This window comes from Pteronotus mesoamericanus, unplaced genomic scaffold (genome assembly GCF_021234165.1).
Source record: "Pteronotus mesoamericanus isolate MK-2021 breed Mesoamerican mustached bat unplaced genomic scaffold, CSHL_Meso_final scaffold_1186, whole genome shotgun sequence".
In the NCBI taxonomy this organism is placed as follows: Eukaryota; Metazoa; Chordata; class Mammalia; order Chiroptera; family Mormoopidae; genus Pteronotus; species Pteronotus mesoamericanus.
The window spans coordinates 15,051,154-15,077,789 of record NW_026555302.1 but is presented as its reverse complement, the minus strand read 5'-3'; the positions used below and the strand labels follow the sequence as shown (position 1 = coordinate 15,077,789).

Here is a 26,636-nt window from a genome sequence, read left to right as displayed (position 1 = left end):
CTGCCCGACCAAGCCTGCGTGCCCGCGTCTGGGTCTTCTGTCCTGGGCCCTTGTCCTGTGAGGCCTGGCCAGATAGTCACCCTGCTTTCTGCTGTGACCTCTGATGCCTGCCACTGTCCCCAACAGTTTCTCCGCAGGCGCCCCACCCCCCACCCCATGGCTGGGAGAGCCCGGGCTTCCCGCAGGGTGCTCCCCGCCTGCCCCCAGGGCCTCCCACCTCCTGCCGCGTCCCCACGGGGTGCTGGGGGTTCCAGTGGATTGCTTTCTCCTCCGGGACCGAAGCAGCCCCGACCAGCCACTACTTGAAAACCACATGAGTCGTTTTTGCTTATTATCCAAAAGGAAGGGGATTTTGTTGCAGCTAAATGGGAGCTTGATGTCTTTGTTGTCCCAAGGGATGTGAGGGTCCCTGTGTATGTGTGTGATAGTGCGAGCGTGTGTGTGTACATGAGTGTGAGTGTATGCGTGCGGGCACGCGTGGGTTGGCAGGAGCGGTGGCACCCAGCCCCCCCGCCCCCCGTGCCCTGCAGCTGGCAGCCCGAACCGCACGTGCCGCGATGGGCCAGGCTGCCCCTCGCCCGGCCGCCTGTCTGTCCGCGGTCCGCGCAGGCGCTCGTCTGTCTGGAGCGCAGACCCTCTCTGCACTTCACGGCGGCTCCAGCCTTCCTGCCTTTTCTCTTAAACAGCTTTTTTAAAGCCCCAAGAGGCCCTTAAAAAAAAAAAAAAGAATGCAAATGGAAATTGTGCTGGAAACCGAAATGAACATCACTGTGAGTCATGGGATCCTGGCCACATGGGGACAAACTTTTTTATTTTGGGTAATATTTCTTCTTCGGCATTTATTACACCTCTGTTAAACACAGCTCATGGGACACAGTGTTACTCACAGGCAATCAGGGAGCGAGCTGAAAGTTGAGCCGGGTGGGCCGGGCAGGCGCTGTTAATAGCCGTCATTAAAGCTGAAGGGAGCAATCGCCCACCTGCCGCCGCCGCGGCTGCCACCCGGGAGCTGGGGCTGGGCGGGCCGGAGGGGCGGGTTGCAGAAACCGCACTCCGAGCAAGCAGGAGAGAGCTGGCTCCAAGCTCGGGCCCCCGGAACTCAGGCCGCCCCGCGTCCGTTCCTCCTCGCCCGCGATCGCCTTTACCCCGAGGCCTGCTGCGAGGCGCCTTTGAGGGACGCGCGGGAGCCCCGCGGGAAGGTGGGCGCGGCGGCGGCCCTTCTCCCGCAACGCGCTCCGCGTGGGGCGCACCTCACAGCAGGCTCGCCGGGCAGGCTGAGGCGCTCTGCCGTTAGACCTCGGGGTTCAGCAGCGCTATAGGCTTCTTCAGAAAGCGTAGAGTTTCCAATCCTTTCCTGCCTTGTAAATCCCAGCCCTAGAGGCAGCACGGCGCACCCCAGCCTGACGAGCCGTCGCCCGAGGGTGCGCGTTGGCCGGCGCCGGAGAGGACGTCGGCAGGGACGCGAACGTGAGGGCGCCCGGTGCAGCGTGCGCGCAGCCCCCAGCCGGGGGTGGGGGAGGGAAGGCATGGAGGCCGGCCCCTGTGGCAGGACCACGGTCGCCTGGGGACATCCCAGCAGAAATGGCACGTGTGGCTTGGAGGTGGCGCTGCACCCCCCCCTTACCCTCAGCTGGGCGGGCACGGCGGGGCTGCCCGGCACGCTTTTTGGGTGGAGATATTGGAACCGAGTGAGGCAGTAGATGGTGTTGGAAGGGCCAGCTGGCCGGCCCCTGCGGTGACCTCGGGGTGGGCCGGCTGCCCGGGCGGAGCTGGCGGAACGGGGCGCTCGGGCAGCACTGGCCAGGCCGAGGGCCGTGCCCGCCGACTCGGGCCGGGCGAGGGCTCCGTGCTCCAGGCTGGCTTCTCGGGCGCGGCCCTGGAGTGTCCCTTGGCTGCCAAACCTCGAGTCAGCTTAGATCAGCTTAGTGCGGGAGGGCGTGGCAGAGCGCGGCTCCTCCTCTGCGGTGGCTCTGTCCCTCAGGGCGGTGGCTGGGGCCCCTGTGAGTGCCTGACGCTGGTTTGAACTCTAGAATTATTTGGGTTGCACTTTGGAGGGAACGTGAAGGTCCTCAGAGGGCCTCTGGCACCACGTCGCTCGTGAATGGAACGCGTGTCTTCCTGGACCCAGCCCTGAGTCAGGCGGCCGCACGCAGCCCCTCTGACCTGGCCCTTGTCTTCCGTTCCTTGGACGCTGGGCAGATGGGTTGTGCCCCGGCAGACAGAACGGGGCGGCCCACGTGGCTCCCGCCCGCTTCCAGACACGGTGCCCTGGGCATCTTGGCCATCCCACTGTGATCTATTCAGTTATAAAAACTAGTTCTATGCACTTACCAGTTGTTGATGAGCCTGACGGTCGTGGTCCCAGGGTTTGCAGAACCAGAGAATAAACCTAAAACGTCGTCCTTCTTAAGCAAGGGACAGGGTCCTTTGGGAGGTCACGTCCCCTCTCCTGGGGTTCACTCAGCACCCCGGGTCGCGGAACGCTAGCCTCCCAGGCGAGAGGGCAGGGCTGCGCCCGGGAGACAGGAGACGCAGCCCCGCCCTGGTGGGCGGGTGGGATCTCTAAGGCCCGGACTGGCTCCTTTTCGGTGTCCACGCCGCCCCCTGGGCCCCTGCGTCGCACCCGGCAGGCCATGGCCGTCCGTCCCTGGGGGGAGGCCGGCTCCGTGCCGCGGGCCCTGCTGAGGCCGCTGCTGTGGCCGGCGGAGGAGGCTGTCTCCCCTGGTTATGGTCTGGGGGGCGTTATGTTTTTAACGGAGCTGAAGAGTGTGTTCAGATGCAGTGACTTCAGGCTTTGCAAGGACCAGAAGGAGCAGGTTTTTCTCCCACGCCACGTGCGGGGCCGATCTCATAGCAGCCGATGCTCGTGTGGTCACCTCCGCGGGCGTTTCCTGTCCTTCCCTGTAGCCGCCCACGGCCGCGGCCCAGTGGGAGTGCATGGGGCCCTTTGCCAGGGCCGGTCAGGCCTTGATCGCACCTTCACGGCTGTAATTCGAGCTGCTAATCTTCCTGGGCGAGGGAGAGGGGCCTGTTCCAGGGGACAAGCCGATGGCTGTCCGGTGTGCCGCACACCCCGCGAGACCGGTGCCCGCGGACGCCTCGCTGGTCACGTCTGCGTGTTGCCCCACCGGGTGCGCTGGCTCCGGGCTCCGGCCTGTTGGGCTGCAGCTCAGGCCTGGGAGGGACGGGGAGTGGGGTCTTGATTTTAGCGCTTCTCTCTCAGCCTCTGGGCCATCAGCTAAATATTTACTTCTGTTACCTGTACACAGAAGGAGCCAGATCAGATTCTAAGAGCCGGAGACTTTTGCCCCCAGGACCCCAGCCAACAGTCACCAAGTGCAAGACGGCCCCAGGACTCCGGGGTCTGGTTTTGGGGGGAGCTCGGCAGCTGCAGACCCAGTGCCTGCCCACAGGACAGGAGGCCTGGAAGCATGAGGGCTCTCTCATGGGCTCCCTGCGAAGCCCGGCTCAGACACTGCCCCGCCCCTTCCTCCCTGCCCAGCTCCGGCCAGGGGCGCTGCCCGCGGCGGGGCGCAGCTCCGGTCTGCGGTGCCGTCCGGGCCCGGCTGGATGGCGCTGTGGGCAGCGCCCCTGCCTCGTGGAGGAGGAAGCACCTCTGCGATGACCCTCCGTCACGTGGTGTAGACGTGCTGGAAGCTGCTGTGTTCTTGGGGTCCCTGGCCCATCTGGGAGAGGGTGGGGTGTCCTGCCGCCAGGTGCGGAGCTGAGGTTATGCGCACTATCAGCTCTTAGGCGGGCAGGTCCTACGAGGGGCCGCCACGTTAGTGGCGGGAGGGCGGGTGACCGGGAAAACATGACCGCCTGGCCCCGGCCGCGGTCCCGCTCTGCGCCCGCGCAGGGTGGCGTCTGTGTGTGTGACTGCGGCGGCCTTCTCGGGAGTGAGGAGATCGCGGTCCGCGTCACCGCGCACCATTGCAACCACGCAGCACGCGGCGGCCCTGGGAGGCGCACCCTGTTGGGCGCACCAGAGGCTCCCAGGAAGGAGGTTGTGATGTGAGGCGTGGAGAAGCCAGTGAACGCATCTCGCGGGCTTTGGGGGGCGGGGGCGGCCCGGGGCGCGCGCAGCAGCTGCTGGGGGTGCACACGGCACTGCTGTCTGTGAGGCTGAGACGCGGAGCCGGGGGCCTGCAGGGAAGGGCGCTGCGACTTGGAGGGAGGGCCGCCGCGGGGTGTCCTGGCTGCTGCACCCGGTCGCGTGGGGCTTCCTGACCCACAAGCACCTGTGTTCTCGCCCTTCCCTTCTGTGCTCTCCACCCCGTTTCCCTTCTTGGCCATGTTTCTCCCCACAGACTCCTCTTCCTCCCTCCGCCTTTCTGAGGGACACCGTGGATCAGCACCTTCTCCAAGTGCAGGACGGATCCCCGGGGAGGTCGCCCTGCCGAGGGCGGCCCGGGAACCGCCCAGGGGCTGCTGACGCGAGGGCAGGGCCCGGGGAAGCGACCGCCGAGCCGCGGGCCCAGCTCAGGGGAGGCAGGCGTGTCCGAGGCGTGGCGAGTGTGTCACCCTCCTGCTTCCAGGCAGTGGGGTTATGCTGGGAGGGGGCTAGCGCCCACCGCGTGTGCGTGGCCCGAGCCCCCGGGTTCCCAGGGCTGCGTGCGCCGTTGGGGTGCAGGCACGGGCTGTCGGGGGAGGCAGCAGGTGGCGGGACAAACGAGCGGGGAGCCTGCTGTCCTGCCCACGGGCACCCAGTCCTCGGCCGCCGTCACGGGTTCGCCTTGATGCTCTCCCGGCGCCTTTGAAACAACTCTCGGGTTCTTCAGAGCCCGCGGGCCCTGGACTCTGCCGCCTCCCCCAGGTCTGCGCTGTCCTCGCTGGAGAGTCCAGGTCCTCGGCCCTGGCAGCAGCCGGGCAGAGAGAAGTTGAGGAAGGCCCTGCTCCTTGCGCTGGCCACAGCCCTTCCCGTCCCTGCCGCTGGAGAGCGGGCGGCTCCCTGCCTGCGACGGGCGGCCACCAGCCCGAGCGTGCGGGAGGTTTGTCTGAAGCCCGCGCGCTCGGCTCAGCGGCCGGGGGGTGGTCTGTGCCTAGACCCCTGGGCCTCTGCCAGGGTCAGTCCGGCGGCGTCTCCACCGCAGGAGAGACGCCCACCAGCACGTGCCGTTGTTGGCGTCCTGGACTAGAGAGCTTGTTTTCCGACGCTGCCGCAGTCCTGCCGTGGGGCTGGGACGCTGCCTGAAGATGAGGAGGGGGGTCGGCGTGATTCCACAACCATTTCACTTTAGTCTGTTTCCTTGGGAGAAAGGGACGTACACGATGCAGGCACGCAGCCGTCCTGGCGCAGGTACAAGCCCCTCCATCCCTGGGAGCGTGCGCAGCACCCCCTCGCCTCCCTGGGAGCCAAGCGTCCTTCTGGGGGCGTAGGGGGAGAGAGCTGGCCCCAGCGTTCTGGCTTGCAGCCCGGGAGCAGAGCCTGGACCTGGACGGTCTGCTAGGTGACGTCCAACCCTAAAGCCAAGGGTTCGAGCCAGCCACCCAGGGCCATCCGTTAGCAAACAGCAACCACCCAGGAACGCGACCTTCACGAGGAGTGAAGACCTGTTCTGCGCTTTAAAACACGCCGTCATGGCGGTGCCTTCTGGTCGTTGGGTGCGCAGAGAGCGCGGCAGCTCTGGGGTCCCCGCTCAGACAGAGTCTCAGAGTACGAGGGCTTCTGTCTCATCTCTCTCCCTCACGTCGCTTCCGTGCCCCGGGCCACCTCGTGGCCCCCGGCAGCCGCTCGAGCGCCGGCCGCTATGTTCCCCTGCCAGCCGGCCGCAGCGGAGACGGGGCCAGGAAGGCGTCCCTTCACTTGGACGTTCCTAGGAGTTTTATGTGCAACTCCCACTCACTGTCACCGACCAGAAAACCTTGCCACAGGCGCGCGACCACATCTAGCTGCAAGGGAGGCGAGCAAGGTTCTCTCTTCCCAGCCGTCACGAGCTCACCTGAGACGCAGGGTCTGCCAGCCTGCGGGGAGGGCGTGTTGGCAGAAACGACACGTTGGCCTTTTCCTTCGTCTTTGTGCCGCCCCTCCCCCAGGCCCCCAGGCAAGGGAGACGCACGCTGTGCAGCTCGTGTCCTTGCCGTAAGGACGAGCAGTTAAAGTGCACGTGCACGAGAGGGACGGTTGGCGGCGGCGGCAGTGGCCACGGTCACTGTCGGGATCGGCGAGTCCTCCTTGCTTTGTTCACACAAAAAGCACTTGTCCCTTTCTCCTACGTTCAACTTTCCGTCACAGGCGGAGAGGAAATGGGGTTCTAATGAGGCAGGGCCACGTCAGGAGGCGGAAGGACCGAGTGAGCCCTGCGCCCTGATTCTGGACCCCGCGTGCGGCCCTGCCGGGAGCCCGCCCTCGCCGTCCGTGGCGCGCTCCCCGCCTGTCCTCGCTCTGTGCCCCGCGGTCCACGGGTGCAGACGGGTGCGTGGCCGGCGTGTGGGGGCAGGCGTGCCCGGCCGGGCGGAGGCTGACGACCAGCAGTGGCGTGTGTCTCCTGCGATGGCGGAGCTGGAAGCGGTCACGCGGCGACGTCACGCGTGGCGGCCGAGGCCTCCCGTCGGAGCGTGCACGTTGCGTCTGGGACCCCGCCGTTGGAGTAGCTGGTGGCTCTGAAACACGGAGGGAGTCTTGTGGGGACAGAGAGGCCCTCCCTTCCACGTGGCGCTCGGGTCGGGTTGGTCAACACTCCTCTTGGCATTGGGAGGCAGAAGAGCACTGTAGCCCGAAGACATCGGGGTGCCGTCCACACGGCGAGCCCACGTGTGATGCCAGCGCAGCGGTGTCCACGGGCGCCTGCGTTCTGAGTGGGGGCTCCTCCGGGCCGGCGACCGGGCCTGCGGGGCCGCCTGCACCCCGCCCGGAGCCGGGCCCAAAACCTGCTTCCTCAGACCTGGATCTGAACGGAGGCTTCACTCTCCTCTGGTTATAATTTATTTATTTTTTAATGGAGACTTGAAAGCAGCCATTAGAGATGACTCTCAGGCCAGCCCGTCTGACACAAGGTGAGATTGCTTCCCAGCTGAGTGGTTCCCAGAAGGGTCTCTCCGTTTCCGGGACGTCGTCTCCCGGCTGAGCGCGCCAGGCCGGGAAGGCGCGCCGGGGGCTCTGTGTCGGGAGGGGGCGCCTCGCGGGCTCCGGGGCGTGAGGAGCGGGAAGGGGCAGAGGAGACGCGAAGAAGGCATTTGAAGGTGTCCTCTGCTGGGCCAGCGTCTCGCCTGCGCGTGTCAGGAGCAGCGTGCCCGGGACCCCCGGCCCCCGCTTACAGACACAGACCCCTAACCCTGGGCCCCTCTGCTTTCTCACGCTCCCCCAGGGACCCTCCTCCGTGGGATTGATTTAGATTTAACCACCAACGGAAAACCCACCCGTTACCAAGCACTGACCTGTGCTTTACAAAAATAGCCTGATTTAACCCTCAGTAACAGTTACGCGTGCTCGGCAGTGCCGCCGGCCGGGGGCGGGGAGCCAGGCAGCGGGGAGGCCACACAGCGGGCGCTGGCGCCGGCTCTGTCCGCCCGCTGCCCCGGGCCGTGCCGCAGGGCTGGCAGCTGGGCCCTGGCCCCTGCTCGCGGGGGCGGGGGTGGGTGTAGGGGTACGACGGGGCTTGTGAATCGGCTCTTGCGGGGAGGCAGGTGGTGCGCGAGGTGCCTAATTGAGACTCCAAGCCACAGAATATGTGCATGTTAGGGAGAGCGAATACGGGGGAGCTTCTCCTGACTCCCCGTGGTCCCTTCCTGGAGAGCGGCTTCCCTCTCCCGCGGGCGCCCGGCGGGCCGGCACTGTGGCTCGCTTCCCGTGCCCCGCATGTGCAGCCTAGCAGGAAACCCTTCCCGTGTTGTGGGTCCCTGTGGGGTCCCCCAAGGCCCTTCCCTCTCCCTTTCACCCCTGGGCACGGCGGGCTGGCCGACGTCGGGGTGCTGTCCCGCTTCCTACCGTTCTTTGTGGCCTCTCCTAGGCAGAGGGAGAGGGGCCTGAGCAGCGGGCCCGGAGCCTGCTGCCCGCACCGGGGCCTGGTCCCTGCCAGCCGGCCCGCAGGGCCTGTGTGCCAAGCAGGGGGTGCGTGAACTCAATCTGTGGCCCAGCACATTCCACGAAGTAGAGACCAGAGCCACTGATGCCCAGCCCGGAAGGGGGATGGGAGGAAGAGTTGGTGGGTTTCTCTATAAAAGGCCGAAAGTGTAAGCCAGGAAGCCCACTGAAGCGCCTGCCCTGGACCCCACACAGGGCCCAGCGTGGTGGCTGCCGGCTGAGTGTGCCGGAGCGAGGCACTAGGCAGCTCCGCACGGGCCCGCACCCCATCCTGACGCGCAGGGCCCCGCGGGTCCGGCGTCTCAGGTCTTGCTGGTGGCTGCCTGAAGCCTGGGGGCCCCCAGCTGGGCCCCCGTGCTCGACGGCCCGCGGGGAGGAGCTGAGAGGGGTGGGGGGCGTCTGTCTTCGTATCCAGCCCCCAGGCATCGCCCTCCGAGACCCCGGGGTCCCAGAGCTCGGGGTCGAGAGGACTCCGGGTGGACTGCACAGGGTGCTTTTCCAAGTCTGAAGACGCCACAGGCTTGGACCGCTCCTCTGACAAGGCGACGAGGCTCCCCGCGGCCCCCGCAGCGGCAGAGATGCCCCCAGGGCTGGGGTCTCGGCCCAGGCGGGCCTGCTGCCCCCAGGCCGACCGGAGGCTGTGGCGGGCGCCGTCGCTAGCTGGCGGGACCCTGTGAAGCACCCAAGGGAGGCTCTCTCCGTCCAGCAGTCGGGGGGCATGGTGAGTTCAGGACAGGACTCCAGTCCCACCTGAGGTTTAGAGAATGGAATATGTCCTAGTCACTTCCCGGGTGGGGGCGGGCCTCTGGTTTGTGAGAAAGATGAAGGTAGCTGGAGGACGGAGATTGGGGGTTCTCCCCGTGGGGACTGTTTTGGCCGCCAGCACCTCCTCTGTCCCGCAGGCCCCAGGGCCGCTGGCGGGAAGTGGGAGAGGCCCCGGGGGTCTGAAGCCCGCGCTGACTCGGCTCGGAAGTCCGAGCCCCCGGCCCCCACCTGGCACCTTGTTGGTGCTCAGCCAGGGGCGCGCTCAGTGAACCATGCGCTCCACAGGGGGCTCCCTGGAATCTGCAGGAATTAAGGGAATCCAGGAGTCCGCGAGCACTTCTTCCCTCCCCGCCTCGTTTCTGGCTGCCTTCTCCGCGCCGGCCGAGCCCCAGTAACGTGCATCTGTGTGCACGAGCGTCTGTGTGTGCATCTGCGTGTGCGCATCTGTGTTCATGTCTGTGTGTCTGCGCGCGTGTCTGCGCGTCTGTGTGTCTGCGCGTCTGTGTGACTGTGCGCACGCGTTCCTACTCCCAGAGTCGGCCGTGCACCCTCTGAGCTGCCCTTCGTGACCAGGGAGAACCTTCCAGTCGTGTGCAGCCCAGGTGGCGTGTCCAGACCTCGATTCTAACCTGGGCTCTGCCTGGTCACCTCACCTCTGTATCCTCAGTTGTCCGCTCGTGACTTTGGAAAATTCCTTCACCTTTTATAAGGTGATTCAGCTCAGCGTGTGCAAGTACTTCATGGACAAATAAGAGGAATAACTGATATCTTAGGAGGCCAGCACTTTGCTCTTCTCGTAAAAATGCAAGGACAGCATATCTCCATCCCGGACTCTGTCCAGAGTTCTGCCCGCCACAGGGGTGGGAGAACGGGGGAGGGGGGCAGAGCAGCCCTGGGGAGAGGCCCGAGACCTCCACCCTCGGCGCCCCACCCCGGGCCCTGGGTTGGGAAGCCTGGCTCGTGGGCAGCAGGACACCCCGCGGGGAGGGTAAGCCTTGTGCCTCCACATCAAGCAGAGAGCCAGGCGGGAGGGGAGGCTGCCTCTCACCCTTCCCCGAACAGCTGTCTGCTGTCTGTCTGTCCCTGTCATCTGTCTGTCACCTGGCCCGGGTCTGGGTCCCCGCACTGCTGTTCCCACCTGAAGACAACCCTCTCTGTAGGTCTGGCCTCCCCGCAACCTGTGGCTCTGAATCCAGGCCAGGCAGCTGCCCCCGGGGCGAAGCTGCAGGCCTCCCAGCCCACCTGTCCTCGGCGAGTGGACAGTGCCCTCTAGTGGGCGCTGCTGGGAGCTGCTGCGCCCGCCCCCCTGGGCCTGCCTGGGGCTGCCCCAGGTCCTTCCCGTTGCGTTCAGGCCGATGAACCGCCGACACACGCCTGCCTGCCGGGGCCTAAGTGTGCCTTTGCATCTGGCGTGTTTTCTCCTTGTGCGAGGACAAAGCAAGGACAGTGGGGATTCAAGCTGTGACGGTCCCCTTATCTGATGTCACCTCAGATGCTGTTTAAAGGGCAGGCGACCGTTTCTATGGAAACCACCTGCCTGCCCTGACTGGTCTCTAACGTGGGGGGACATCTGTGGGAAGGAAACGTCCCCGTTGACAATTACGCCCAAAGGGCGAGGCCTGCCGCTGGGGACAGGGCCGCATGCTCGGGGGGCCGGGGCCGGACCGCGCAGCCCAGACTGGCAGAGCCCCGTGTGTGCTGGCGCGGGCCACCCAGCAGGGCGCCGGAGCCCTAGACACGTGTGCTGGGCCCTGGATTGGGCGGCGGCTGCGCCGGCTGGAATTGGACCTCGGGGGCTGAGCATTCGCACCCAGGGGCCCAGACGAGGGCCCACTGAGTCTGCACGGTGCCCGGAGGTAAAAAGGACCTTTTAAATAGTCACTGGTCTCCTGCCCGCCAAGTGCCGGCGTCACGCTGTGAATAGGCGGCATCCGTTCCGCGTAGACACAGCGCCCCTCTCACACACGCGTTTAACGTCGGCGGGATGTTTCCCAGCAAGTGGCTGACCAGGTCCGTGTCAGAGCCCACCGCAGGCTGGCTGTGGGCACAGACGTGGGCGCGGACGGCCCCGCGGGCCCCCCCGCCCCGGGCCGCCAGCACCTGCCGTGCAGCGGTGGAGACCAAGGCTTCCTTCCTCTCGTCTTCCCGTTCCTGTAGGTACTGGTTTTCCTCTGAAAATTTGTACCTGAGCGTCCACCGTTGGTGGTGTGGGGCCTTGTATTTTTATCACACCAGTTTCTAGCCCACATTTAGAAACCAATTACATTACAGTTGAGTGGGTCCTAATTTCTGTTTTAAAAGTATTTTTATAGGACTCATGAAGTGATAAAATCTAAGTGAAATGCTAACACTTTCATTGTCTTTATTCCCCCCCAAACTAACCGGGCCCTGCGTGGCCGGGGTGCCCTCGCTCTGCTCCCTGTGACGCCCTGAAAGCTCGCGGCGGGCGGGGCTTCCTGCCCGGGTCCTGTTCCTTCCTCGTTTTATTTAAAACCATTTCAATGTCCAGATCAAGAAAAACAGGGACCGGGTCGGTGTGTGGAGTTTGTGGGTGTAGCTGTGCTTCCTGCCGATTGTTTACAAGAGGGAGTGGGTGGGGGGAGGGGATGCCGCCAGGAGGGCGGGAGGGGCAGGTACCCTCAGGTGGGTTCGGCCCCCGGGAACAGGGCTGGGAGCACACCCTGGCCACCTCCCTGTCCCTGCAGGCGCTGGGGCCAGCCCCTCGGCCCCCGGGTGCCGCTCCTGCCTGGCTCCCCGCTGCCATGACTGATTGTATCTGGTAGCAGGGGGAGCCGGTGGGGTCAGCGAGGCAGGAGAAGGGGGCGCAGGTGCTGGGGAGGGTCCGTGACACACCCCCGCCCCCCGCAGGTGGCGGGCAGGCAGCGCCGGGGGGGCACACGCCCGCACCGTGGAGATGCCGCTGCTCTGTCGGCCGCCCTCGTCAAGAACAGCGATTGCCCTGAGGTGGTTCGTGTGGGCCCCGAGCATGCGGCTGTGAGAAACCAGCAGGCCCACCCGCCGGGGCGGCCCCACCTCCGGCACCGACTGCGGGAGCCATCGCAGCCTCGGGGCGCGCTGGACGGGCCTCAGGAGAGCCGATGGTGGGGGTGGGGGTGGGTTTCGCCCTGGCCCCGGTGTTTTATGGCCACACGGAAGGAACCATTAAGAGTGATTCAGAGGCGGTTCTTTCCTTTTAATGAGTCGTAAATATTTTTGTTGATAAAACAATTAAAGTTCGCTAAACAAAACCCACTAGAGAAACAGCCACCACCCTGCACACTCGTGCCCCCGCCCCCAGGGGAATCCACTGCACTGAGGCCAGGAAGGCGGTGGGGGAGGTCCTGGCTCCTGGGCTCACTTTCGACCTATGACCTCCGACCTTCGACCTTTGCCGGGGGCCTGCACAGCATTCAGTGACTTTCTTAGCGAAGGCTTTGTGGGCGGCGACGTGCTTTCCCAGGGACAGTGGGGGTGAGCGTCAGTTCAAAGGGCAGAATGACACGCTCGGACTTCATTGGTCAGAGATCAGCCCCAGGGACGTGTGGCTCTTCCTGTGACCTCCTGAGCCTCCAAGGCAGGGGGTGCTGCCCTCGGGCGAAAGCCCACGGAATACGCCCGGCGATCCGCTGCCGCCGCCCGCCGCCCGTGTGCGGGGCGCTCGGGTTCGGGGGCGGCGGGGGAAGGGCCGGTGTGCGTGCAGGGGCGCCCCGCGCGCCCCGCCCCTCTCTCTGCGCCAGGCCGCCCTCATCCCCTTCCACCCTCCGCTCCGACGGCTGCCGGCCTTGCACTTGACGTCCGCATCTCGTGCGTGCGACGCTGGAGGACTTGGGGTTTCCTTGTGAACCGCTCTTCTCGTGGTTCTCCTCAGCCTGGGAGAAGCCAGGGGCCCGTGGGCGCTGCTGGAGTTGCCGCGACGGGGCGCCCCGGACTCCTGCGCGTGCCCTCCCACTGCGCGCCTGTCACGGCTGTGACAGCCCCGTGGGCTCACCAGACATCCCCCCCCGCCCCCCCGCCCCGAGCCGCCTCTTGTTCCCCATTGGTCCAGTGTCGCACCTGCTGGGTCACAGGGACCAAACTCGGGACTCCTGCCCCTCTGTCCCCGGTCACTACCCCACCTGGAATGTCCTTCAGTGGTTCTCAGCGGCGGCTGACGGCCTTGCTGGGTGTGGACGAACGGTTTGTTTTGTGGCAGGCTCTGCGGCACCGTGAAGGGACCGCGCGGTCCCTGCTGACTCCCTAATCACCCGACCCCTCCGGCCCAGGCTCTGTACCCCCGTGGCCGCTGTCCTTTGGGAAAAGGCGTCCGTGTCTGCGATGGGAGCCCCTGGCTCCTGCGAGTCCGACACAGCGTGTTCCCAGGCCCGGCCTTGTGGCCGGCGGGGCAGAGGCCCAGCCCCCAGGACAGACGCCGCTGCCTTAGGCTCCCCCACACAGCCGCTGGCGCAGCACGGGGGCCTGAGGCTTCGGTGCCGACGCACCGCGGTCCCGCCTCCGTCCGCTGTGGAGTGCAAGCTTAGGCCGATCGGATCCACCGAGTCGGAGCCTAACAGCAGCGCAGACTCACAAACCTCTGAAACTGGAATTGAAGGAGGAAATGCTGTTCAAACTCCCGTTACAACCTAGCAGCGTGCGGATGAAAGTGAAAAGTATGTAGTTATTATGAAATGTGCGTAGTCTCGAAATGTCTTTTACTGCGGTAAAGTTTACACGATGTAAAGGTCACCGTTTTAACTGTTTCCAAGCGTCCAGCTCAGCGGCGTTGAGCACGCTCGTGGGGCCGTGCAGCTGCCCTCCAAACTCCTTTTGGATCTCCCCAGGAGGAGCCTCGGCCCCCGCCCCCCGAGTCCGCGGCCCGGGGGGGCGCCGCCCCCCGCCCAACGCCCGCTCTTTCCCAGCCGTGCGTGGGCCCACAGAGCCGCACTGCAGGGCATTCGGAGCCCCGTGCCGCGGGTGTGTCCGTTTAAATTTCTCCTCTCTGTCTTCCTGCAGTTCTGAGCATCCGGGGCGCCCAGGAAGAGGAGCCCACCGACCCCCAGCTGATGCGCCTGGACAACATGCTGCTGGCCGAGGGCGTGGCCGGCCCCGAGAAGGGTGGGGGCTCGGCGGCCGCGGCCGCGGCCGCAGCGGCTTCCGGGGGGGCCGGCTCCGACAACTCAGTGGAGCATTCGGACTACAGAGCCAAACTGTCCCAGATCCGACAGATCTACCACACGGAGCTGGAGAAGTACGAGCAGGTAGGCTCTGCGGGGTCCGGGGGCGGAGGGGACACAGAACTCCGCCCGGGCCAACGTTCGCCCGGACTTGGTCCACTGAGAGTCGGACACGCGAAACGCCCTTCCTTCACGTGATGCGTGCTGTGCAGTAGGGGCAGGCCCGGCCTCCGGGGACCCCTGGGGTCAGGCAGACTCGGGTGCCAACCCTGACCCTCAGCCGATGGCCCGTGGGGGCCGGCGTTCATGCACGCTGGCCCAGAAGCTCGTGGCTTGTGGCACCGAGCTGTCGGTTTGGAGTCAAAGATGTTACAGGGCCATCAAAAACGAAGTGGAGGACAGGGCAAGAAAGGCCTGAAATGGTGTGGCAGGGTGTCAGCGTGAGGCGCTGTAGGTGGAGTGGAGCGTCTCTGGACCGTGACCGCCCCGCCCCGCCCCTGCATGCACACTCGCGTCCCCACGCGCGCTCCCGTAGCAGACAGCTTCCTCGGCCGGCCGCACGGCGGCTGCACACAGGAGCCCCTGATGCCAGCGGCCGTCACTTCCTCGACAAGCGAGCCTGGTGCCGGTGTCCTGCAGGCAGCTTCCTGCGCTGGCTCGTCGGGGCCTGGCTTCCGTTCTTTCCTGAGTCACAACAGAGCGGGGAAGAGCGGAAGGTGTAGGACCCCCCTGCATCCTATGACTGTCTAGGTAGAAGGCAAAGGCAAACCTACAGGCAGTTCAGATTTTAAAATAGAAATAGGCCTTTTAAAGTTTAAAGTGAGTGTTTCATTATTATGCCCCTCTCTCCCTTTGAGATGGATTTCTTCAAGGGCCCTTCTCTCGTGAGATAAATAACTGCCGTGGGGCAGAGGCCCCGCAGGGTGAAACCCGGCCGCTGGGGGCGCTGGGCTCACGGGGAAGGAGGGAAGCGTCTGGAACAGGTGGGCTGGCCAGTGTCGGCGCTCGTCCCTTGCGCCAGAGCCTGGAGCTGCTGCCTTGAGAGCCACTGACGCAAGAGGGCCCCCCGCCTGGACCGTCACGTTGGGGCCCAGAGTGTGCCTGCCCCGTGGGGTGACTTGGAGAGACACGTGGGGACACGTCCGACAAGGGTCCCCAGGTGGCCTCATGGCCTCCTCTTCCCTCACCACCAAGCCTGCTTCTGGCATAACTCCCTGTCCAGGCCTGACATCCAGGTAACTCAGGCCTAACACCGGGGCTCAGGGAGCGCGGACGTGGGGTGGGACGTGTTCTTAGCGCCGGTGGCAGCGTAGAAGAGCGGACTGCGCTCCTGTTGAACCCGCGGTCCCTCCTCTGTCCTCATCCAGAACAAGGGCAACACTTATGCCCACGTAACCCCGTTCGTTCCTCAAGATGACTCTGGTGGGTGCCGAGGACGGGTGCTACCGTCTCTCCATTCGAGACGGGCGAGGAAACGAGGCCAAAGTTCGGCGACGAGCCAAGGGCACAGGGTCGCGCACCCAGCCCGATGCCTCCTGGGGCGACGCCGAAGCCGAGAGAGTCCGTGGGCGTGGCGGGTGGCCGGGGTGGAAGGCCCCCTTCAGGGACTTCTCCGGGACGCGCGCCTGCGCAAGGGCGTGAAGCGCGGGGCCTGGGGACGTCGGGAAAACTCCGCCATCGCAGAGCACGCAGCCCAAGCGGTGGGGTCGGCCGCGGGTGTGACCCGGGAACGGCTGGGGCGTCGTCGCCCGGCCCGTGGGCGCCTCCTGGGGAACCCCCCCTGCGCACGGCTCTGCCCCCGCGGGGTGCTGGTCGCTTACCAGTGCTTGTCACCCTGTGCCCGCAGCGAAGAGCGGGTTGCGGGGGCACCGGGCCGCCAGCCCCCCAGCCGGTCTGTCTGAGAGGGCCGGCCGCCCCGTGTTCGGTGGCCGTGGCTCGCGGCAGCGTCTGCGAGCAGCAGGGCGCCTCTGTGAAGGGGCCCGCCTCTCCGCGTGCGCGCACCGGGGCGAAGCGACCGCACGGGCCGTCGCGGTTGCCTGTGTTGCTCTCCTGTGTCTCGTCTCTTCCTCAGTGTGCCCGGGGTAGGGGACCAGGCGCTGAGGGAGCTTCGCGGTGATGAGCACTCACCCCTCTGACCCCTCCCAAAACAGAAAACCTGCCTGAATCAGCCCCTCTCCCCGCCCCCAGGCTCTTCGAGAACGGGGGCTGCTGGAGCTCGCGGCAGAGGGAGCGGGAGGGAGCGGTTCCGTGCATCCGCGGGCTGGGCAGCCGCCTCGGCGGCAGGTCGTCCTGGTCGCTGAGGACTGGGGAGTCTGAGAAACGAAACCGCCCGGTGGAAGCCTGCCTGTCGGTCTAAGTGCTGTTTGTTTGTTTGTTTGTTTGTTTGTTAATCTCCGTCTGAGAGTATGTTTATTGATCATTAGAGAGAGAGAGAGGCGGGGCAGGGGCCATGAATCCGCCTCTGGCGTGTGCCCTGCCCGGGTTCGAACGTGCAGCCTTTTGCAGACCTGGAGACGCTCCCGGCAGCCGAGGCCCCCGTCCTGAAGGACGCGGCTGCTGGGGCCTGGCAGGTTCCCCGGGTCTTGCCTGCGACGCTGCCAGCACGCTGGGGGCTGGGTCTGGCCCGGGCTGCTCAGGCCCCGCGGTCCTGGCTCTGCCCTTGAGGAGACTGGTGTCGCAGGCCGGTGGGGGGCTGGGGGGCGGGGACACGGATGAGCAGAGAACAGGGTGCGATCTCAGACTCCAGGACCTAGAGTGGGACTTTCCCAGAGGGCCTGTCCTTGGCTTGCTGCTCCCAGAAGTGGCCTTGCACTGGCAGCTGAGACGGGTGCTGCCGCTCGGCTCCTGGGGGCCGCGGCCGTGCTGGCCTCGGAGGGAGGGACTGACTGTCTTCGTGACGTCCCCGCAGTCCCCTCCGTCCCAGAACCCGCCGACCCATGAGGGTTCTGTCGATGAACAACCGTCACCCAGTATCCACAGTGCTAGGGAGGCAGCCCGGCCGCCAGGGCCGGCCCGGGGTGGAGGGGGAGGCGCGGGCAGCGGGGGCCTGCAGAGCCCGGGGTCGCGATGTCCTGTCCGTCTGGCGCAGGCCGGAACGGGGTGGCGTCGGCCACGTGTCCGCTCCGCAGTGGGCGAGGGCCTCCGCTGTCTGCGGACGGCCGAGCGGGTGGGGCCCTGGACTAACATCGGAGTGCAAGTGCTTTTCTTCTCAGCAACGAAGCGCGTTATTGTCCGCCGCGCACGGCGGCTCCACAGCAGGAAGCTGGGCCGTGCACCCCGTCGGGCCCCGCGAGGCGAGGAGGCTGCAGGAGGCTGCTGAGTGCGCGCTGCCCAGCTGGGTGTGGGAGAGGCTCAGAGAGAGGGCGCTGGATGCAGAGCTTGGGTTTCCATAGTAACCTCTGAGCGGGGGCGGAGTGCCACGCGGACCCTGCTGTCTGGGGGTCTGTCTTCAGCATGTGCCTGCGGAGGGGAAGGAAGGTGCCTATTGACCCCTTATCTTTACCAGGAAGGAAACTGAGGCCTGGGGAGGCTGACCCAGTCTATGGCAACACGTCGGGTTCCTAAGGGCCCAGGAGTTTGAGGAGATCGTGACCCACATTTATATGGCCAGACGCATGCACAGGAACGTGGTCATGTCATGGAGAAGGAATAAGAGGACGTAGGTGTTAGGTGGCTTTCGAAGGCCCCCAGCTAAGCGAGCCGCAGAGGCAGCCCCGTCTGCGGGGTTCCTGTGGCGGGTGCGCTGCATCCGCAGCGCACAGCTCGGCCGTGCGGTGACGGCCAGGCTCGCGAGGGCCGGGAGCGATCACGCCCTCTCAGACGAACGGAGCGAGGCGCCGAGCATGAGAGGACTCGCCCGCGTCCGCACGGAGGCGGGCCAGGCAGTCCCCAGTCCCCGGTGCAGACCCGGCCGGCCGCGCGGCTCTGTGTGTCTTTGGCCAGCCGTCCTCAAGGGACCCCTCAGAACAGACCGCAAAGGGGCCGCCATCACCGGTCGTCCGCAGAGTGGGTGATGCCACGTTGTCGTCCGCAAACACGCGTCTGTCGAGACCCAGGGGGATCCTCTGAGTCCTTAGTCCTCAGTGTGTCAGAACAGCCCCTGGCCTTTCCCGCTGCAAACCGAACGCGCTTGGGCGACGTGGCTGCGAGCACACCTGTGCACAGGTGCCCTGCGGGCTGCTGAGCTCGGGACACCAGGCGGCAGGTGGTGGGGGCAGGACCTGCGAGAAAGGGCAGGCGGGGCGAGCGAGGGGCAGGGAGGCTCGGGCCCTGCCTGGGGCGGCCGGGCGCCGTGCGGCTTTGGGAAGGGCCCCCCGCCCCGCTGGGCCCCCGTCCCCCGGCTGTGAACCAGGGGCTGGGCGGTGGCCACCGCCAGCCAGGCGCCCGCCTGCGGGGTGAGCCCTGCCGGTGCTGTGTCCGTGGGGCCTGCGGGACGAGTGCCCGCGCGAGTGCCCGCGCAGCTCCCGACGGTCCGCACAGAGGGGCTTGCGGAAGAGCAGCGGGAGTCGGCGGGTTGACGGTCGTCCTCTCCGGCGTCGGGGCTGAAGGACCAGGCGGGACGCCTGTGTCCCGTGGACCCCAAACGCTCCGCACCGTGGGCGTCGGGTGAAGGGCAGCGACCTGTGTGTCGTTCTGAATGTAGGCTCTGCTACTTTACAACAGTGAAGTCGTGAAAGAAGAGGATTAAGAATTTCTTCCCTCAGAACCGACATATGGCCAGAAGTTAGCGGCCCGGGGACTGGAAGGGTCTCTGCGCCGTCACCTCATCTGGCCTCCAGCTTGACAGACGCCTCCGCTGGCCCCGGCCTCCCGCGGGCGGGCCCTCACCTGCATGTTCTGTCCTCCCCCAGGCCTGCAACGAGTTCACCACCCACGTGATGAACCTGCTGCGCGAGCAGAGCCGGACCAGGCCCATCTCCCCGAAGGAGATCGAGCGCATGGTGAGCATCATCCACCGCAAGTTCAGCTCCATCCAGATGCAGCTCAAGCAGAGCACGTGCGAGGCCGTCATGATCCTGCGCTCCCGGTTCCTGGACGCGCGGTGAGTCGCCCGCAGCCTGTCCCCTGGGGGCACGCGAGGGGCTGGGCCCCACAGCTGTCACTGGTGCGGCCGAGGGAGGCAGGGGGCCGGGGCGGGGGGCGCGGTGTGTCCCGCAGCAAGGGCGATGTGGCTGCGATGGCAGCAGAGGCGGGATTTCCGCTTTCCTGCCACTGGGGCCTCCTCCGTGGGGCCCACGCATCCCACGAGCACGCGGCGGCGGCGGCGAGCTGAGAGCCAGGGCCCTTACCAGGCCCCGTGCAGGGGCCGGGGGCCGGGCCCAGGCAGCCGCAGAGCACGGAGAGGGGGTGGCGCAGGCCTGGGGGCGCCGGGGCAGACCTGCCCCCGGCCTTGAGAAAGCCAGACAGCGGCGTGTCTCTGGGCCACTTAGAATTTCCGAGAGAAACTAAACCAAAGGCCGCTTTTCCCGGCCGGACGCAGCGGTGAACGGGGGAGGCGCAGCCCCCCAGACAGGACCCCGGGCCCCTTGCCTCCCGCCCGCTCCCCGCTGGCTGCCAGCCTGGCTCCTTGAAGTGGCTGTTCCACACGGTGCAACGGGCCAGTGACTGGTGGCCTCTGTCTTGGTCCCTCCCTGTGCCACCACCGCTCTGCCACCCGCTGGCAGCGCCCCTCGTTGAAGTGCCAGGGTTGGTGTTTACGTGGGCAGATACTGAAAAAGAGGAAAGTCGGGCGCAGACTGAGTTCTTCCCAAGAACGGAGACGGGAGGCGGGCGGCGCAGAGCCCTGTGCCGTGGTCTGTTCTTGCTGCCGCTCGCAGCTCCGCTGCGCCCGGTTCGCGGCCAGACTCAGCTCGTTCCCCTCGCACCCGCCGGCCTTCCCCGCGACCGTCCCGCTGGCGCCAGGAGGACAGTCCCTTCGAGAGAGGCCCCTTCCCTGCTTTGGTCACCGCCTCGGAGTCCCTGTCTGAGCCAGGCTCACCCGCTGCCGCTGTCCTCAGCGCGTACCCCGAGCGCCTGTTTGGTGTCGGCGAAAGAGTGGGACCCCAAACGCCGTCCCCCGCCGGCAGCGGTGGTCTGAGCTGAGCGCAAGTGCCTGCCCGACCTGCTGCTCGCGGGGCGGGAAGCGGTGCCGCTGCCCGGGCCGCGGGGGGCTTCCGGGCACGCGCTGCTCAGCCAGGCGAAGGCTCCCTCAGAGACAGGCGGCTGCCAGGGCGCGTGGCCTGGCCACGGGCGGGCTTGTTCTGACACCAGCTGTGTAGACGCTGCATCGCTGCGTGGCTGGGCGGCGCTGCTGTGTCAGTCCTCTGCTATCGCCCGCGTGACCCCAGCTTTAGCAGCCGGAGCAGCACAGCTGTCGCCGCGCCGTTCCTGCTGCTCGGGGCCTCCCGCCGGCCCCCGGGCCCCCAGTGCGGGCACATCGCAGGCCCCCGTGACGGCAGGACGGCGGGACCGCGGTCCCAGCTCCTGGCGGCTGCCTCTGCGCAGGCGCCCCCAGCGCAGCCAGCGGAGGGTCTTGCTGTTTCAAGCTTTAGCCTGAACCTCCGTGTCCGTGGACTCAGACCCCGATTGCCGCTCCGAGGAATGGCAGCCTGTCCTGATCACAGCCCCGCTGTCCCCAGAGGTGGCTGTGAGGTGGGGGTGGGGGGGTGGTTGCTTACAGGCTTCGGCGGAGCCCCCCACACACCCTCTGCCCCCCACTGCCCTGGCCGGGCCGGGAAATTGCAACCTGAAGGCTCCGTTCGTTCGTTTGTTCGTTCCACACGCGTCCGCTTGCCGTGGGCCGCGCCTGGCGCTGCAGCCCCGCGTGAGTCTGCTCTCAGGGCCGCAGATTCAGCTTCCTGTTCTTTCTCTTTATTTTTTCTGGGGCAGAAGGTACAGTGGTTCGTGGGCAGGGTGCCAAGCAAGGAGGCGCAATGAGCTAGTGCTCGAAATCCGAACTTCGTAAACACGTTTTTCTTGGTTTCAACCCTCTCAGTGATTGTCTGGCAACAGTTTGACTTTTTTTAGTAACATCTTGCTGGAAGAGCCCGCACGCACCTCGCCCTGGCCGAGGGGGCGCACGGGATGACTCGGCGGGCGGGCGGGCGGAGAGGAGGGCCGCCGGGGCGTTTGCTCGCACAGGCTGTGGTGAGGCCCGTTACGCCCAGCGGGGTTCTCGCTCTCGGCCGGGCGCTGTGGTAGCCACCGGGCTGTGCACCGGCCCTCGGGTCAGGGCCTCGTGGAACGCCACGCAAACCGCACGCGTGGTGCAGGCTGGGCCGCCCTGAGTCTCAGAGGAGCGCGACGCTGGCCGAGCGAGGGGGTCGCGTGCTGCGGAAGACCACGCACACGCAGTCCGGCAGCCGGGTGTGTCCCTGGGCGGGGCGGGGGGGCACCTGTGCTGTGGCGGGTGACGTGGTGGAAGCACGTGTGGGCCCCGGGGGGACGGGGCGCAGGCTGGACCCCGGAGGCCCTGACCCGTGCCCGTGGCCTCGCTGCACGTGTCCTGGGAGGAGGCAGGAGCCCTCAGCGCCGGCTGAGCGGGGAGGGCAGTGACTTGTGGCATGAATTCCCCGCTTGCGCTGCTCGGGTTCAGGTTCTGGCCACGGCCGCGACCCCTTTGTGACTCAGGGCACGCGGCGTCCGAAGACTTGGCTGCTGCGTCTGTACAATGGGGGTCATTTTATCCCCAGGAATAAACGTGGCCGAGAGGAGAGAGGCCCGGCGTGGCATCTGAACAAAGTGCAGCTCGCCCTCCGGCCCTGCCGGAGCAAGGGCAGCCGTCGCTGTGCGCACCCGGCCGGCAGCGGCCGCGGCCGTGGGAGCCGCTGGTGCCAGGCGGCCGTGGGCCCTCGGGTCCAGGGCTGGGGGGGCGCGCCCCGCCTGGAGACGAGCTGAGCTGGAGGGGAGCGAGTTCGGGGACCGCCCGTGCCCCGCACGCCGCAGCGGAGACCCTCCCCTCCGCCCCTCAGCGCTCAGGGGACGCGTCCTCGTTTGGGCGTGGGCATCGGTGGGTCGTGGGCCAGACGAAGGCGGGAGGTTGGGACCTGCTGTGCCCCCGCGGGGCGACCCAGGCCGTGGGGGGCTGCCCCCCCGGGGCCGCCCGGGCTCTGTCTCGGCAGCGCCTCGGTCCAGAGCTGCACGCGCTCGTGGGTGGTGTTTGCTTTTAAGTTTTAATCAGTGAAGTAAGTAGAAAGAAAAGTCCAAGCCCTCCAGGTTCAGCAGCTGCTCGACACCAGTGCAGGCGACGGCTGCCCTGTCGCTGCGCGGAGCCCGCCGGCCAGACGCCACGCACACGCCGCACGCGAGGGACGGGGCGCACCTGACAGGCGGGGCGGGCCTGGCCGCTCCCTCCGATGACGACGAGACAGCAGGCGTGAGCGGTGGCCCGGCTGCTGGTGCCTGCTGGGAGCGCGGCTGTTGGCCGGGACGGGCAGAGGACTCGGCCGGAGCAGCGGCCGTGTCTGCGGCGATGCCGCTGTGTAACGTGGGTGACGGAAGGAAGGGAGCTGGTCTGGGAGGCGCTTTGTGCGAAGCGCCCGCGCGCGCCGCGGTCGGGCGGGCGCAGGGCCAGGTGCAGCCCAGCTCCGCGGTGCCTGTGCGTCCCACTCGGGTCCCCGCGGTTTAGACACTTTTGTCCCTGCAGTGCTGCACTTACCCGGGCACGTTTAATCCACTTCCATGTTTCTTAACTTCAAAACCCAGTAACTGACCCCCCAAGCTTTCGACTCGCTTGAAGTCTCAAGTGTTCGCTCCCCAGCCGATAACCTTTTGAGTCAGAGCAAGGACCCCGGGTGTCTTGGCACGAGTCACCTTGTCATCAGAAGTGTGCTGTTTTCACTAGGCCTCTGGAAATCCTGGAGAGCCCTGAACCCCCGGGGTTACACCGGCCCTAGGCCAAGGCGGCAGCCACGGAAGGGCGATGAGAGCGTCCAGCGGCGGGCGGGGCCGCCGTCCGCACGGCCCAGGCCGCCCACTCGTCCCGGGAGGCTGCCTTCCGCTCCGCCAGAGAGTTGCCGGCGTCACGCTGGGATGCGAGTGCGGGGAGCGGAGCAAGTGAGCCCCGCTCTCCCAGTTAGGGCGGCCTCCGGGGTTCGGGTCCCCAGACCCCAGGCCACGGTGTTCCTCAGGCAGAGATGAAGCCAGAGGTCAGGGGGAGGCCAGCCTGGGGACCGCGTCAGCAACGGCTTCTCCCCAAACTCCCAGCGTGCGAGCGTTGAACACGTGCCCGCTTTTAGATGGGCTTTTCAGTTCAGTCCTCCCAGCTTCCGATGCTGGGCGGCCCAGAAACGCAGCGTGATCCGGGAGGGTGACTGGGTCCTGGCGTGATCTGGACAGATGGGGTTCTCACCTGCAGACAGAAGGTGCTCGCCCGGTAAAGTCAGACACTTCATTGTGCTAATTAATCCAGGCGGGACCCCGAAAACCGCGCTTTGGCTGAATTTCCCATCCAGCAAGGGCGACCGTGCTTTCTGTCGGCCAGCGCGGGAAATTCACTGCCCTGGACACCTCGTCCACAGGGGAGAGTCTTAATCAATGCAAGAAGGCCGACGGACGACAGCTGGTTTCGGCAGGGAAGCGGCCCCTCTGGTCGGCCGCTGGGGCAGTGGCGTCCGCACTGAGCCCGGCCCTGGCAAGGCCTCTCCCGGGAGGGGCAGTAAAGGATCCTCGCTTTGGATTCGTTCAGTTGGCACTTCTTTAAAGGCAGAAAAATGCTCCTTTTCAAAAAGCAGTGTCCCCTCAGCCACCCGCACATCGCGGCGTCTGCAGGCGTCCGGCTGATCACCGGCCGCGCTCTCACTAGGAAACGCCCTCTCTCTGGGCCAGGGGTCAGGCAGCAGGGCCTCTTCCGGCCCTCTCCCCAGGTGCCTTCGTGGCCTGTGGCACGTGCAGACACGCGGCTGGAGCGGGAAGACCGCGGCAGCCCCTCCGCACCTCGGGGTGCCGCGCCGCCTGGGGGAGACATGCACAGAGGCGACTTGCGTGTGGCTGGTTGGCCGCCGTCGGCCTGAGCTGATGTGTGGGCCCCATAACAGACCCGCCGGGGACCTTCGGACTCAGCTCCCCTCGCTGGGCAGTGGACGTGACTGCCTCCACCCACTGGCTGTGAAAACTGAGTCACTGGAACTGAGCGTGGGAGGGGCCGGCGCCCCCACCCACACCCTGGGGCTCGTGGGCGCTCCTCACTCAGCGGGTGAGGCCGAGTGTGGCGCAGCCCCCAGGCCACCCGGCGGCGGGGCTCCCTCAGTCCAGGAGTCGAAGCCGAGACAGCCCGGGACCTCCCGCTCCTCCCCACCTCGTGCGAACGCGTGGGGCCCCTTCTCCGGACAGCATTTAAGGGACGCGTACGGGACGGTCCTGGCGCCCAGCGCCCAGCTGCGCGGCGCCTTCTCCCCGGGGAGCCGTGCCCTTGCCCCGGGGACCCCATCTGCGTCTGCGTGTACTTGGTGTGAACTCGGTTCTGTTGTCTCCTTTGTCTCCTGTCTCCCCTGCAGGCGGAAGAGACGGAACTTCAACAAGCAGGCGACCGAAATCCTGAACGAATATTTCTATTCCCATCTCAGCAACCCTTACCCCAGTGAGGAAGCCAAAGAGGAGTTAGCCAAGAAGTGCGGCATCACCGTGTCCCAGGTGAGGACCCGGGGCTCAGCCTGCGGCTCGGCGGGGCGGCCACCTGCCAGGCTGGGCGTTGGCGCTGCCGAACCTCACGCGCTGCGAGCCTGAGCCCGCAGAACCCTGAGGTGGCGCGGTCGGCACGTGGTGCGTGTCCGCAGGGGCGCTTCCCGTGGGCACCGGGGAGCGGGGCTCAGCGCCCCCTGACTGACTGCCCGCCGCTCCGAGTGGGAAGGGCCCTCGCGTCCGCTCGGGAAGCCACCTGCCCTTCTCAGGTCGCTCCTCAGTCATGGGCAGGCCCACCCCCCGCTTGCCGCCCGGCCCGGGAAGCTGAGGAGCCAGGAGGCGGGCGCTCTCCCTTACACGCTCCCTCCGACCGACGCATGTGGGGACTTGGGCACGTCACTGTGCTCGCGCTGGAAGGGTTGGGCACAATGTCCCTGAGTGCCCTGCCCCCGAAGAGCCAGCCCGCAGCCGGTGCCGCTGATGTGGGAGGATGCAGGCAGCAAGCGCTTGTGGACAGGGCCGCCGCGCCAAGGAGGGTGCCCGCGCGTGCGTTCCGTCTCGGGGCACCCGAGCACCCCCCAGTCGGACCCCGTCAGCCATCCGCGGCCTCTGCTGGGGACCAGGACAGGGGTCCCGCAACTTGTGCGGGGAAGTCCTCTCAGAGCCGTGTGGCGCGCAGGAGGCCTGCGGTGCTGGCGCGTCCCTAAGAGCCGTGGGGGCAGAGAGAAGTCCTGCTGAACGTTTTCCAGTTGCTTTGTACAAGCCAAGCGCCGGCACTTCCTTGAATCACATCCTGGCTTCTGTTCTTGTCGGCAGGGCGCGGCCCCGATTAGCCGAGCAGGCGCGGCGTCCCCCTGGGGGTCGCCGTGAAGATGCTGCCAGTGGCCCCGCAGGCAGGGGCCGTGCCGCGGCCTCGCGCGCGGCCCCCCCAGCAGGGAGAGGAGGCGGGAGGGGTCCGCTCCCTTTCAGCCCGACCTTCCACCACGGGCACTGTGAGCCCGCGGCTCGTCCTCCGCAGCCCTGCCCGCCCTGCCCTGGGCCAGGGCAGCCCCGGGGGCACCTGGCGCGGCCTGGTGGTTGACCCCGCCCACGTCCGGGCCCTTGGTCCACCAGGAAAGGGAGCCGCCCTCTGGGGAGTTCACTGCCCGTGGGAGGGGTGGCGGCCTCTGCGGGCCGCACCTCCAGCCCACAGCCCGTGAGCATCGGCCGTGGGACCGGCTCTGGGGACTGAGCCCCAGAATCAGGCCCCCGGCCCCCGGTGGAGGAGCGCGGAGGCCCCGGGGAGCCCCGGCCCGCCCCCGCGCTGCACCCCCTCCCTGCGGCAACGCGGAGCGCACCTCGAGCGCCCGTCAGAGAGGCTGTTCACATGCGGGCACCTTGTTTGTCCCCCACCCACCCCAAGGCCATGGCCCCTTCCTCCTGTCGCCTCGCTCTGCCCAAGCAGCCGGGCGGGCCCACCGTCACCAGGCGAGTCCGGGGACAGTGTGGCGTCAGACCTTGGCCAGGGGTCAGCTGTGCGCGCTCAGGAAGCTCACTCTTCCTTTCGGTTACCGGTCTCATTTCGGTTCTTACCGACCCCCGTTCCTGGGCCCCGAGAGGTACAAAGTCTCCGAGTTCCCAGGTCTTGGGGGCGCCTTGTGAGCTGCCTCCCTCCCCCGCTCCCATCTCGGTTAACAGTCCCCTCCCCCGCCGAGCCCCGCCCCCTCGCCCCCAGGGCACTGTTCTCTGCGGCCTCCCCCTCCCCCAGCCCCGCCCGGCCTGTGGTCTGAGCCACTGTGCCAAGTCCCCGATTCTTTCAAAACCCACTTACTAAGGCGCTCTCCCAGGGATCAGAACAAGAACGGGCCCGTTCACACAACCCGCCCGAGGTCCACCCATCGGCCCTCTCTCCTCTGATCCCTGCGCAGCCCTCCCGGGCCCCAGGGCTGTGGAGCAGGCCCCCCAGGTCTCGCCCGCCCCAGTTCTGCGCCAGCTTCCCTGGGGGCAGGGGAACAGGAGGCCAGGAACCCGTTCTCAGCAGCCCTCTGTGCCCTTGACTCCCCCGCACGGCTCTGAGTGGCTCGCCCGGGTCCACAGCCACGGACAGGCCCCCGCTCCGGCCT

The 26,636-nt window shown here is 66.9% G+C and overlaps 1 protein-coding gene across 2 annotated transcripts in view; it reads left to right on the top strand.

Moving 5' to 3' along the window:
• PBX1 (PBX homeobox 1) overlaps window positions 1–26,636 on the top strand; it is a 198,220-nt gene that overhangs the window by 148,333 nt on the left and 23,251 nt on the right. For both annotated transcript variants that reach the window (XM_054587832.1, XM_054587831.1), the window contains exons 3-5: window positions 13,778–14,022; window positions 18,789–18,979; window positions 24,411–24,546. In XM_054587832.1, the coding sequence (XP_054443807.1) occupies window positions 13,778–14,022; window positions 18,789–18,979; window positions 24,411–24,546 (572 nt within the window). The remainder of the gene's footprint in view (window positions 1–13,777; window positions 14,023–18,788; window positions 18,980–24,410; window positions 24,547–26,636) is intronic.